At 38.9% G+C, this 13,004-nt stretch overlaps 1 protein-coding gene across 1 annotated transcript; it reads right to left on the bottom strand.

Moving 5' to 3' along the window:
• Window positions 1–731: 731 nt before the first annotated feature.
• LOC136424061 (2-aminomuconic semialdehyde dehydrogenase-like) lies at window positions 732–12,302 on the bottom strand. The gene is made up of 11 exons (XM_066412476.1): window positions 12,175–12,302; window positions 10,800–10,974; window positions 10,212–10,412; window positions 9,493–9,704; window positions 8,993–9,159; window positions 7,831–7,901; window positions 5,237–5,341; window positions 3,557–3,728; window positions 2,625–2,738; window positions 2,135–2,230; window positions 732–1,569 (listed from the first exon to the last, which is right to left on the bottom strand). Exons 2-11 carry the CDS (start codon window positions 10,967–10,969, stop codon window positions 1,423–1,425), a joined length of 1,455 nt encoding a protein of 484 aa, XP_066268573.1. The 5' UTR covers window positions 10,970–10,974; window positions 12,175–12,302; the 3' UTR covers window positions 732–1,422.
• Between the last annotated feature and the right edge of the window lie 702 nt (window positions 12,303–13,004).

The raw sequence follows: 13,004 nt of genomic DNA, 5'->3' as shown, positions 1-13,004 counted from the left end.
TACTTGTTTTTACATAGTTAAAGATAAATATTGTAAATTCATAAGCAATTATATGAGGGATCAATGTGTTCAGACCCATCAAACCATGAGAAATGAATAAGCTTGAAACCATTCACAATTTTATCTCTGAAGTCAGTACATTCCAACTTTTTGCATTTATATGCACATGTACACACTGTACATTATATTTTTACATGAAAACAATACAATAAAGCCTACAACTGCAATTAAAAACAATTACACCCCAGGATATGTTATGGAAGAAGTGATTTTACAAGCAAACACACTAGTTAAGGGATATTACAAGAATCTCAGTTTTGTTCCAGAAAGAGGTAAAATACACATGAATGTTGTCGTTATCCAAATTCAATTTTACATTCCAGTGTAACTTTACAAGCACTGAATGACAGTTTGTTGTCATTTTTTACATTGAAGTCAATTATATATGACCTAGGCAAATATTATCTGACTATTCTAAGACTGTGAGCAAATAATTTTTTCTAACTTTTGAACGCATCAATTGAGAGATTTCGATGGGAAATATTGTGTTGCCGTATCTTGAAATCAAAACATTTGGGAATCATTTAAAATCTTCCCTTCATTAACATCCTATCAAGTATGCTTATTTCACAAACTAATTGACAGTTAAATTCAAACAAGAAAATTTGAAGGCAATGTATCGCTTCAAGTAATTTACATACAATAAAATATCAGGAACGTTTTAATTAAATAAAGAATTAATTTGCTTCTCTCACATCTTTACTTACAGTAAATGTATCTAAGTGGGCAGTTAACTTCCGGTAGGTAGGAGCAGGTACTAGCTGTTGAGGTGTTTGTTGAGGTTTTTGAGTAAAGCAAATGTAACAATGCAATGCAAGACTGAACATAAGATCGCTACAGGATCGTTTTGAGGTCAAAACCACTGCGAACATATTTTATGATACACAGTATCTTTCAGTAAGTTTTTAATAGAGATGCAACTTCTGATATGAACTAGAATCGTCACTTATGAACTGTTCCTCAACTCATTGGAATTACTGGATTCATCAGAATTATCAACTGACTCACTCAGTCTTCTTTGGTAGTATGACCCAAATTCCAGGAAGTCCAATTTTTGCTTGGAGAACGGATTATCTCTATCCAAGGCTGTCTCCAGCTTTAAACTTTTTTCCATCCCACTCAAAGTTTGGTAGCCCACGTTGCTAATTTGTCGTTGTTAAACCTGTCATTTCAAGGTCACAAAAATACGTTTTCTTCAATTTCATGTCATGAAGTTTAGGCATTTTGACAGATTTTTTTTCCATCCCAACAATTTTCGTCCCAGGATGAAGGGACGGGTCCTTGAGGCAGCCCTGATCTCTCCATAATGTATTTCACCAACTCAGATTACCTTTTTGCTAATTGAAGCATCTCTAACACTACCTAGTGCTTGATGCAGACTGTTTTCTCCTCTGTGAAGAACTCTACAGAGTCCTTGTATCCCTCTCGTCCAACTCCCGACGCCTTCATTCCTCCAAACGGCATGTTGAGATCACGCACCATCCAGCAGTTGGTCCAGATAGTTCCAGCCTACCGGCATTAAACAAATCTATCAAATCAGCTATAAATCAATTAGGTTGTCACCTATATATACATTACTGAATTACATGGACACAATGTGTCTGATAATAATGTCAGTCATTGACAAAGAGCTAGAATACATAAAATTTACATGATCAAAATCAGTTTCATGGGTGGATAGTGACTAGCCTGAGTGTCATCCTGTTTAGTTAATGTTCTGTGAAGGTAGAGCCTGGAACTTGACAGGATGATACTCACGGCTGAAGCTAGATAGTGACTGATCATATCTGTGGATGTAGAGGCTATAGACCAAACCAGCTGTCAATCAGAAAAAAACATTCATGCAACCAATAAGAAGGTTTTGCAGTTGTACATTTTTGGTCTGCATTCCTGAGTTTTCATGGACACAGTTATTGCTATATAAAAACTTTATTGATTGTATCTCACCAGAGCAAATCCAGATGAACGATGATGATGATGATAATTGCTACAGGAGCAGTCCATTACCCAAACCATGCTTCTTTAATCAACACATATACTGAAGGGTTCCATGATGTTTATTTGGTACATGTACCTCCAGTTTCCTGCCCATGCGCATGGTCCGAGACACATCCTGGGTCCACAGACTCGCAGACAGGCCATACTTCACATTGTTGGCACGCATGATGACCTGAAAATTAGAAATACATAAAAAATGTGTCCGCTTCTCTGCACGGACCTTTTATTATTGTACAATTTTGTTGGTACGATAAGTATTGTTGATCTAGGCCTATAATAAATCTTGATAAAACTCAACATGACAAGATCTCAACAGACATTCACCTTATAAGAGCACTGGCACTTCTCTTGTGCATAATTATCTTTTTTACCTCTTTTTCAATATTTGTGAATTAATAACTGAATGCTGACCAAGAGACCAAATGAAGCAATCCTATCAAGTGCAATTATAAAGAGTATTCTTTTCCTCTAACTTGTATCAATATCACATTGTATTGATCCCCTATTTATATTTCTCTCCCTACATGTATACGGGGGGAAAGGGAAAAATTTAGTTTTTTCCTTACTTCATCCTCCGTATCAAATGGCACCACACAGGTGACAGGACCGAAGATCTCCTCCTGCATGCACCGGGAGCTGTCTTTCACATCTGTGATCACGGTGGGCAGCATGTAGTAACCCTGCAATATATCAACTCATCAATATCAATCACTGAGTCAATGAGTTAATGACTAACCTATCTGTAATTAAGTGTATGCAGCACGTAGTAACCCTGCAAAATAGAAAGTCATTAATGTGTGCTAACGAATCACTACTGGGTCGATGGGTTAATGAGTAACCTATCTGTAAACTGTGGACAGCATATTTTAACATGTGTTAAACAATTGCTTTTTCAGCAAGTGCAATTAAAGACGTTCAAGATTTTTTATGGAACGGGGCCAATGTGATAGACAGACTGGACAACAAATGTACTCAATGGATTAAGGAGGCTGTATAGAAAATCCACTCATCATCAACCATGATGAGGGGGGACGTAAACTCAGTCAAGTTTGGGACTGCATTTTTCACACTGCAGCAGCAACACCTATATTTGTGTAGTTGCAGTATGAAGTAGAACCAGTTAGAATTGCCCTGAAGAAGGCAACAGATGGTCGTCGAAATGTTGGCTAGGTAATAACTCATCGGTTTGTCTACCAACAAGTTTCAATTAGCTATCAATTTCTCATAAATATGTACTGATGACAACACTCTAGGGTGTACTGAATGAACTTTATAAACTACTGTAAATCACTTTAATATAGCGGTAGGAAAATATAGCGGTTGGGGGAAAATGGTGTAGGTTCCGGCATTTAATTCTAACAGTGGGAACAAACATTACTGTCTCAAATATTACTGATCAAATATTAGCGATGATGAAATTTTAGCGGTTGACTAGTCATGACCATTAAAGCAGCTAAAATTAAGTTACAGTTAACAAATCAAGAATTACAGTACTTACATTTTTCAGGTTATCTGAAAGCTTGAGCTCTCCTTTCCCCTCCCCACACATGATGGTGGCACCTTCTTCATAAGCCAGGTTGACGTAACCTTTGACCTTGTTCAGGTGCTCCTTACTGACGAGAGCTCCCATTGTAGTCATCGGATCAGCCGGATTTCCAACCTGGATCTTACTGTAAATGCAGAAATTTTTGTGGTTTTATGTTTGAGGTTTTTGCAGTGACCTCTTAAAGGCAAGCTTAAAACCACTGCAAACTACAGTAACTGTAAATGCAAATTTTTTGCGATGGTTTGATGTTGGTGATTTTCGCAGTGAGATCTTCAAAGCTAGCTTAAACCACTTCAAACTGTCTTCTGCCTTAAGTTTCATAGTTAGAAGTCCAGGAAGACTAGTTGTGTGACTTTGGGCACATCACTAATGAATTTTCTCAATAAATTCAATAAACTCAAGCAAAAAAAACACTGCATTTAACACTCCAATTTTTCCTAATGCAAACCTAAATGGAGTTACAGTACTATGGAACAAGAGTTTGACTTGGCTTTTTCCTATCTTAAGTTTATTTCATTCAGAAGATATTCAAAGGCAAAACATCTTTACAGGAGTACTTACTGAAACACACTTTTCAATATAAGCTAAGATGTTATATATGTGTAACATTCTTCGAAGTAATACGCCAGCTTCGCAGGCAAGGGGCGTGAAGGCAGCTTGTTATATTTCACTGAACGACCTGTCACAACTAACCTTTGCATATCTATCTGTAAGTTTTGTTTTAAACTATCTATTAGTAACAAGGATGCTCCAATAGTACAAATGTACTTGGTAACAATGAGTTTCGCTCTACAATAGTATTGGGTACAATAGTATTGGGGGAAAATGATTTTCTGGGTAGTTGTTGGTATGTTCACCAAATTATTAGTCATTTTGTTCATCATGCACAGTCTGGATATTTTTCTTCTGTCATTGAGTGACATTCGCTTTCTGTAACTTTTTTACTTTTTTTTTATTAAGGATTAGTGAGTTCTACCACCTCTGAACTCTACTTCTTACCACTCCCACAAGTCTGTCCTTTGCGGTGACACCATCTCTTCCCACTCACTTCCTACCACTCAACTGACAGTGCATTCAAATGACTACGGACACAAACCAACGTAACAAACAGACACATTGAAAATATAGACACCATACACTGGCACATTTTGTAAGATAGTATATTATGTGGCCCAAACTGCAAAAAAATTCAGCTAAGAATTCTCACTAAACAGGTTACCGGTATTGTCTTTTGTTCCCAGTCATGTGGAAGGCAAAAAGTTATGCCTCCTCTCTTTATCTGATTCATTTTCAAGATACACAATTTCGTCAAAACGTCACATTTGATAAAGACAGAGACAGTTATTGATGCACTCTTCTAAAAAGCTTTGGTGCATAGGGCGGCGCGGACCTCCATTTCAGTAGCCTTTGGGCCAGACAAATTTGTGCAATCATTACAGCAGGGGGCTAGTCCACAGGTAGTTGTGTGTGTTTAACTACCATACTCTTTCCCAAATGCTGAGTGCTAAGCAGAGAAAGCAGCTTTAAAGTCTTTGGTATGACTCAGCCGGGGATAGAACTCACGACCTACCGTATGCAAGGCCAACAGTCTAGCAAATATTATTAGTTCTAGAAAATAATCTCTTTGCTCACCTGGTGGCATCTACGAATTTCTGGAGAAACTGTTCGTACACGCTTCTCTGCACGAAGATGCGGCTGCTACAGAGACAGACCTCTCCCTGGTTGGCGAAGCTAGACCTGCGGGAATCGAGACATCATGGCATTAGACAAGGGCAGTGATACATATGAAAAAACAACAGAACCCTCATACTTACACGCACCAGATCCAACCCTCTGTAACAGAGTCTGACACTTCAAGTTATTTCAGTATCAAAAATTGTGAAATGCACATACTGTAAATCTTGTAACGTTTGCGGTGGTTCAATTTTCGCAGTGACCAATCTATTGCAAATTTATGACACCGCAAATACAGGTTTCCAATGTATTACTACAGTACTAAAGAATTAGTTCAACAGAGAATTTTAGACACAGCGAATATCTCCTTTTCCATCCTACTGTAAAATAAAAACCACCGCAAAAGTAAGCAAATCTACAGTATCTTTCCTGTGGGATGTACATGTGGAAATCCTTCTATTGTCGCATCACTGAAAACAATTTTGTTTGCTTTTCAATATAGAAAGACAAATCTTTCACAGAGAACCATAACACCATTTCGATGATCCCAAACACCTTTAAGATTCATTTTTCGTTAAATGTGTGACTTTTAATAGATCAAGACAATGAAAGGATCTCCTTACAAAAGCTGCTATGGTCAAACTTTGTTCCAGACTAGGGGTATGCCCCATGCTCTTTAAGTCCTGGTGCTTGTTCGCTCTGATGATCCTTACTTGTAATGTTAACCTCTGTAATAGTTTAGTTTAGTAGCAATAAGTGAAACGGAGATGGACACTAAATTTCACAATGTTTCTATGACAAAACTTCTGATGCACAGTTCAGTTATGGACATGTTTCTATTTGCAGAAGCAAGCAAGCTTTAAGGAAAGCAAAAAGTGTTATGGAAACGAATACAGAATGCTAGTATTTTGCAAAAGCAAGCTTTCAAATTTAAATATGCAAGGTAACAGTTATTCAAGCAACTGGATAGATTTTGGAAACAAAGAAGCTATAAAATGCATAGCAAAACAAAACTGAGAAATGCTTTGATTTCAAAGTGTGAAACAGTCAAAATGCAAGACTGGTCACAATGAAAGAATTTTTTTTTTTCAAAAGGCCATGTCCATATCTTACTGTCAGCAGGAGAGATGCAAATATATTATATAACCACAATTGTGTGGTACTCATGAAATTGTTTGATGATCTGTAAGAATGAATAGATAAATTAGGGCATTGCAAAGTCCTCTAACCAAAAGCCATTGATGAAAGGCTTGGCTGTTACAATGTCGTCAGCATGCGAAGAACAAATCTAAATAACATATTCTATCACTTTTCTCTGTAAAAATAGAAAATGCGTGGCGAAATTGCAGACAGAATTCACCTGCGAGTAAAAACAGAAATGTGAACACAACCCTCCAAGATTCTTCAAGTCTTAAGTCCAAACTTGTGCCAGAACACGCTTTAAAAACTTCTTTTTTTAATTTTTTTTTTCTTCTTTTTTCAAATTCTTTTTTTCAAATCTTTTTTTCAAATTTGAGAAGATCTAACTCTGAGAGCCTTGGTTTTCAATTGAGAAAGTTTGTTACTGATTCATTTGCATGAAAATTTGAGTGAAGCCAATTTGTAAATAAATGTTGAATCAAACGTTCAAGTCCTTCTGCAGTGCAGTACAGTACTTTGATCTACACTGAATCTTGTAGGGCTGTGTTCACCACATTGAGGAGACAGGGCTCGAAATGCTTTTTTTGTTACCTGCAATATTGCAACTTGTCAGAAATTGTTCTCACAAGTATCTAAACTTATGTTCCTTTCCTACTACGGCCTTTTCGGACTAGTGAATTTTTAAACTCTTGACATTACATGTATGACATGCGAATGTTTATCATTGTTCTAAACTAAAGCTCAAAAGAAACCTTTGCAAGCCACTAGCAGTACGTTTTTTTCCATTTTTCGGGCCTGCTTAATATCTTGATCTGCCATTTTGAAACTTTTCCACAAATCGCATGTTGCAGGTCGTATTTCGAGCCCTGGAAGAGAAAATTTGGCACAAAATTTTGTGACATCCCATGATTTTCCTTGTTCTTCTTAGCATTCCCCCTCATACATTTGTATCTGTGACATGATAATCTTTAATCCAATTACAACCAAGCCTGTGTCTTTTATCAAAACACAACATCCTGTTCAAATGTTTTATAAGCCCTATTTTATTTGAACACTTGTTTCTCATGAGACGCTCAAATCAGCCTGCAGGCGCTAGGCCACTTTTCATTGAGGTCATGTGGGAAGAGATAAGAGTCATCATTATTTCAATTGTTTCGAAGAAGTAAGAAGGCAAAAATTTGGTTTATCTTTCAAATTATTACAAATTTTCATGACACAAAACCATTGAGGGGAAATGCTATGGCATGGAATCGATATGGCATGAATAAACTTGATAGGACTGTCACCAGAATTCTCCTCTTAAAGACTCTCAGCTGCCCGAGAGGGATCTGCAAAACTAACAAAAAGAAAGAAAAGTAGCAAACGTGTTTGCCACAAACTTGTGGCAATCCTTACCCATGGTACAAGCTTACCTGACCACAGTAGGGATACATTTCTCCATATCTGCATCCGCAAATATGATGCATGGATTCTTACCACCAAGCTACTCAGATAGGCAAAGACAAAACAAAAAAGGAACAAGTTAAGACTTGACTTAGAATAGCACAGTCCTATACAACGAATTTGTACCCCCTTTCCACGAGACGGCGATCGTTAAGCGACTGAACAACAAAATTGGATCTGTGTAACCTTTGATTGCATAGTTGGAATTTCAGATGTTGAAGTATGATTCGAAAGACAACAAAGCACCAAAAATAATTTTTAAATGGGTTTTTTATCTCTGAAATTTGTTGAGCGATCTATCAAATCTTTGGTTGCTTAGCAGTCACTCAGTGATCGCAGCTTCTACTGGAAAAGGGTGTTAACGGACATTATGTACTTGATAAATGCATTCAGTTTATATTCTGAGGCTTGTTTGTTTCCATAATCTTTTCAACTGTCATCAGATAGAAAAACTTCCTTATTTTAGCAAACAAATTTTAAATACATGTCATGTTTTTAGACACCAAAAGGAAATAAATATTACCCGAATTCTGTCCATTTCAGTCTAGGATTTTACAATGTGTACTTGTATTTAGTAAGTAGAATATAATCCTGCACGCAAATGAATGACATTACATGCCAGAAGATTCAAAACATTTGATACAGATTTAGTTCTTTGGCCTGTACTAAGGCAAACTGATGGTAATGTTGAACAGTACGAGAATTTTCATCCTCAACAAGCCCCAGACATTACAATACCTATCCACATCTTGGATGCACCTATCAAATGCTAATTGTTAAAAGGGGTCTGGTGGTAGGCTATAGGCAAAACAGAGGCAAGATTTGAGAGTTTTGATAGTGTTAACTGTAATAGCTACTCAACAAGGGTGCATATTTGTCCAAAATACTGCTGCAAGGAGTCTGTGACAAATAAGGTTCTTTCGGTTCTTGACCCCCTGAATCTGAAACTCATTTCCAAAAAAAATTATGATTTTCTTTCATTTTTTGCTGAGGATAACATTTCCTAAAAGGCCTGATTTCACTTTGATAAATGCAACAAAACACAAAAGTCATGAAACTGCACCAGCCACCAAACCACCCGAATCACAGGTTGAACAATGCCACACAAACTACGTGTAACTTCTGTATTACCTCCAGCGACAGTTTTTTGCAGTGCGGGGCACTCTGCTCTGTGATTCGCTGTCCGATGGGTGTGCTGCCGGTGAAAGACACAAGGGGGACGTCCGGATGTTTGACGATCGCCTCGCCTGCCTTTGGTCCGTATCCAAACACCACATTCACCACTCCTTGAGGGAGACCTAAGTAAAAACGGACATCAATCAATCAATCAATCAATCAATCAATCAATCAATCAATCAATCACAGGTATCAACTGTTGATGCATGGCGGCTGAAGACATTTTTATCCAGGTCTAGATGTTCTATCTGTGTCTACTATGACTTCACCCATGCATAAAAGGCATTGCTTCTGTCTATGACATTCTCAACACAACATTAGCATCAGTCTCTAGAGCACAATTCACTCTAAAGCTAGATAACATAAAATACAAATTTTGTCTTTTCTTTTCAAATAAATATTTGGATAATTTTCTGGGCACACTTAGTCTATGGAGAAGATGTTTGAAAACTGACCAGCATCGTTTAAGAGTCGACACATCATCCACGCGGTCACTGAGGTCATCTCGCTCGGCTTACACACGACAGTGTTTCCGCAGGCGATGGCGGGCGCGATCTTCCACGTCAGCAGGTACAGGGGCAGGTTCCAAGGGCTGATCAGTCCTGCCACGCCCACAGGCGTGCGTACCGTGTAGTTTGTGGCCTGCATATTCTCCAGGTAGGTGGCGCTATGGATAAAGACGAGAGCGTTTCGTCAAAGTTTATCTAATTGTTGTAAATTGTAAAATGTTCCTGGTAGTTTTATGTATGCAGTTTTCCACACAGGCGTGCGTACCGTGTAGTTTGTGGCTTGCATGTTCTCCAGGTAGGTAGCACAAGAGCCTTCTTCTGTCAAAGTCTACCTAAATTATTGTATATCGTGAAATATTCCTGGTGGTTTCATGTTCATGGTTTTCCTACCATCACACCCTCATCATACAGTGAGCATAAATTATGCTTTTCTTCCATTGTGTTATAAGCATTGTTTTAACTGCAACCTTAGTGAGAGAGAGAGAGAGAGAGAGAGAGAGAGAGAGAGAGAGAGAGAGAGAGTGAGTGAGTGAGTGAGTGATCAAGTGAATTTCAGTGACACAAAAACAAACTAAACCCAATTAACAGGTCTGTATTTAATCAACAGATACACCCGAGTAACAACATTGCATTTCTGTGTCGTATTACTTCATCTTTTCACAAACCTTTCTGTCTTGTGTAGAATTGTCGTAGCAAAGAAGCGGAAGTTGTAGACAGCACGAGGGATGTCCACAGCTCGGGCAAGGGAGACAGGCTTGCCTTGGTCACGCGACTCCGCTTGCGCAAACTCTTCTAAATGAATCTCGATCAAGTCCGCAATTCTGTTCAGAATCCTGGAGCGCTCTGCAGCAGGTGTTTCTGACCATCTGAAATGCAGTAGGGTAAAATGTACATGGTTGGAATGTCCCTGTGCCTTAACTGGTAGCAGCCAAATAGTTGAGTTCTAATTACTAGTTGGTAACTAGGAGAACCCAGTTCAAGTCCCGGGGTCAGGACATCTCGGTTGGGGCTGCAGTGTCTTTCAAAAGGGACTTAAAATGGAGCATGTTGAAAGGGGAAGGGCTAGAAAAAAAAAACTGTAAAAATATACCCTGCTACAGAAACTGCAAGGGAACTTGCTGCCTTTTGTGCCACCACAAGGGTCAAATCACATAAATGAAAATGTACTGTGTACAAGTGCACAATATAACAGTTCCATGTTAACACATTAAAAAAGAGTGAACCTCCTTCACGGAAGTAACAGGACTTCATACCCTGGAAATGCTGCTTTAGCAGCCTGTACAGCAGCGTTCACCTCTGCCTCCCCACTGTCAGGCACCTTGGCGTACACCTCGCCCGTAGACGGGTTGTAGCTGTCGATGTGGTTCTCCGTCCCCACAAACTGGCCATCGATGAAGTTCTGTAGTACCAACTCAACAGGCATGGTGGCTGGATGGACAACAAGGAAGAATTAATACATGAGTGCTTTTTGTTTTCAAGTGGCGTCACGGTGGTGTAATGGCGGGGACCTGGGTGTTTTGGCCCAGAACCCAGAGGTCCTGAGTTGAAATCCTGGGTCCCCGGACTTGTCCCGTAGTACCAACTCAACAGGTAATGGCATGGTGGCTGGATGGACAACACACAAGAATCAATATATGTAACTGTAAGTGGAGTTCTAGAGAGAGGCAAATTCTGTGGTCGGCAAATACGATTTCTCTCCAGCAAAATAGTCTGGCCCCGATAGGTTGAAAATCGGGAATCAGCGCTCCCCCCAGGATATAAACGCTGGTGCCAGGCAGAAAGCCTGCAAAGGAAGCTAGGCAAACATAGAATGTCTTCAACACTACAACAAATTTAAATTAAAGGCCACATCAATTTGAAGTCTAGGTTTAATATATAATTTGGATGTGTTTGCTCTATTTGTTTTTTACCGACATGGTGGCTGGATGTATGTAACACATAAGGAAGAATCAATACATGTAAGTGGAACTAGAGTCTAGAGAGTGGCAAACATGTCCTCAACAATACAACAATTGAACTGAGGCCACATCAATTTAAACTCTTGGTTACCGGACTCACTTGCTTTCTTTTTTATGAAAAAAAAAGACCCAAGAAGTTAAATTGGCATGGGCTTTAAGTTTGTTTCCAAATGAAGTGAACAAAATGGCATTGCCTATTTTATACCAGCTAACTTAATATAGCATTAAATCAATATATGGCGCATATTTGGAGTAACAGAAATATAATTTGCAACACACAACTATAAATATACATGGGGAGGGGACATGTACACGTGGACAATACAAAAGAAGACAGTTATAATGGACACAAAGATTGTTTTCTGACGCAGTTTTGATCTAAAAACATAAAAATTACACATGAATCAGAAAATATTGGCTTTGTAGGTAATTATGTAGGTACAATTTGCCACTCCCTTTGGTTGGCCTTGACACAAATAAAATTTTAGCCCGCCATTTCTATTCTTACACTGCAATGTATTTTTCTCCGCAAAAACACAAAAAAAAGACCTAAAACATCCTCAAACGGCAGACTAGTATGATCTATAGACCATATGGAATCTATGGTGTTAATTATTTGTGGTTAAGAATCTTTGCTTAGGCAGAAATAAACGAGTTTCTTTAGACTCACCTTGGGCCTTCCAGACTTTTCCAACTTCGCAAAGGTTGTTTTGAACGATATGCAGCCAAACGTAGAGAACGAAAAAGATTTGAATTTCACTTATGATTAAAGGTTAAAGGCAATGTCCTAAATGATTGTCAATTATGATTTAAAAGAATTGTTCCTTCTAATTTGGTATTGTTTATATTGTCTTTCCATGTATTATCCTTTTCACGTAATTATATATATCTTATAGCGTTTTGCTGCGGTGTTGGTCAAAACTAGTAAACAAGTGCACGTGATAGTCGTGCAGTTTAGGGTGTCAGAGGGGTATCATATAATATCAGGTGTATTTGCAGCCAGTGCCACAGGCAGGTACCCAATGTGTAGGGTAATGAGGCTGTTTAACGTGTTCGAGGCACCTCCTCGAGCACGGGACCCCCGTTTTACGTCCCTCCCGGAAGACGATTTCGTGGAAAGCTTCGTGAGGCTACAGCAATCCGGACGTCCTTGGTTGGTCCCCCATCCAAGCACTGTCCGGACCGCGCGTTGCTTAACTTCCGAGATCGAGGGATCGGGTGTATCCAACGCGCCAGCGGTCGTAGCTATCATGTATTCAATCAATTGGAAATGTACAGAAAAAATGCCACTAACAACATTTCAGCCTATATTTCAACGTTCAACATCATCTTCCCACCATAAAGCTACAGTGAGAGAAATCTAACCCGGTCTTTCTCTTGCCACACAGGCCAACCCCTGAAACACCCCTCGGTTGTGTAATGTTGAATCCTTCCGCACAGTGATCATACCGACTCACTCAGCTGTGTCCTTCCACCTCCCAAACCCATCCAGATTTGGGT

Source organism: Branchiostoma lanceolatum, chromosome 18 (genome assembly GCF_035083965.1).
Source record: "Branchiostoma lanceolatum isolate klBraLanc5 chromosome 18, klBraLanc5.hap2, whole genome shotgun sequence".
Taxonomy (NCBI): Eukaryota; Metazoa; Chordata; class Leptocardii; order Amphioxiformes; family Branchiostomatidae; genus Branchiostoma; species Branchiostoma lanceolatum.
Note: the sequence above shows the minus strand (reverse complement) of the source record. Positions and strands in the feature narration are given on the sequence as shown.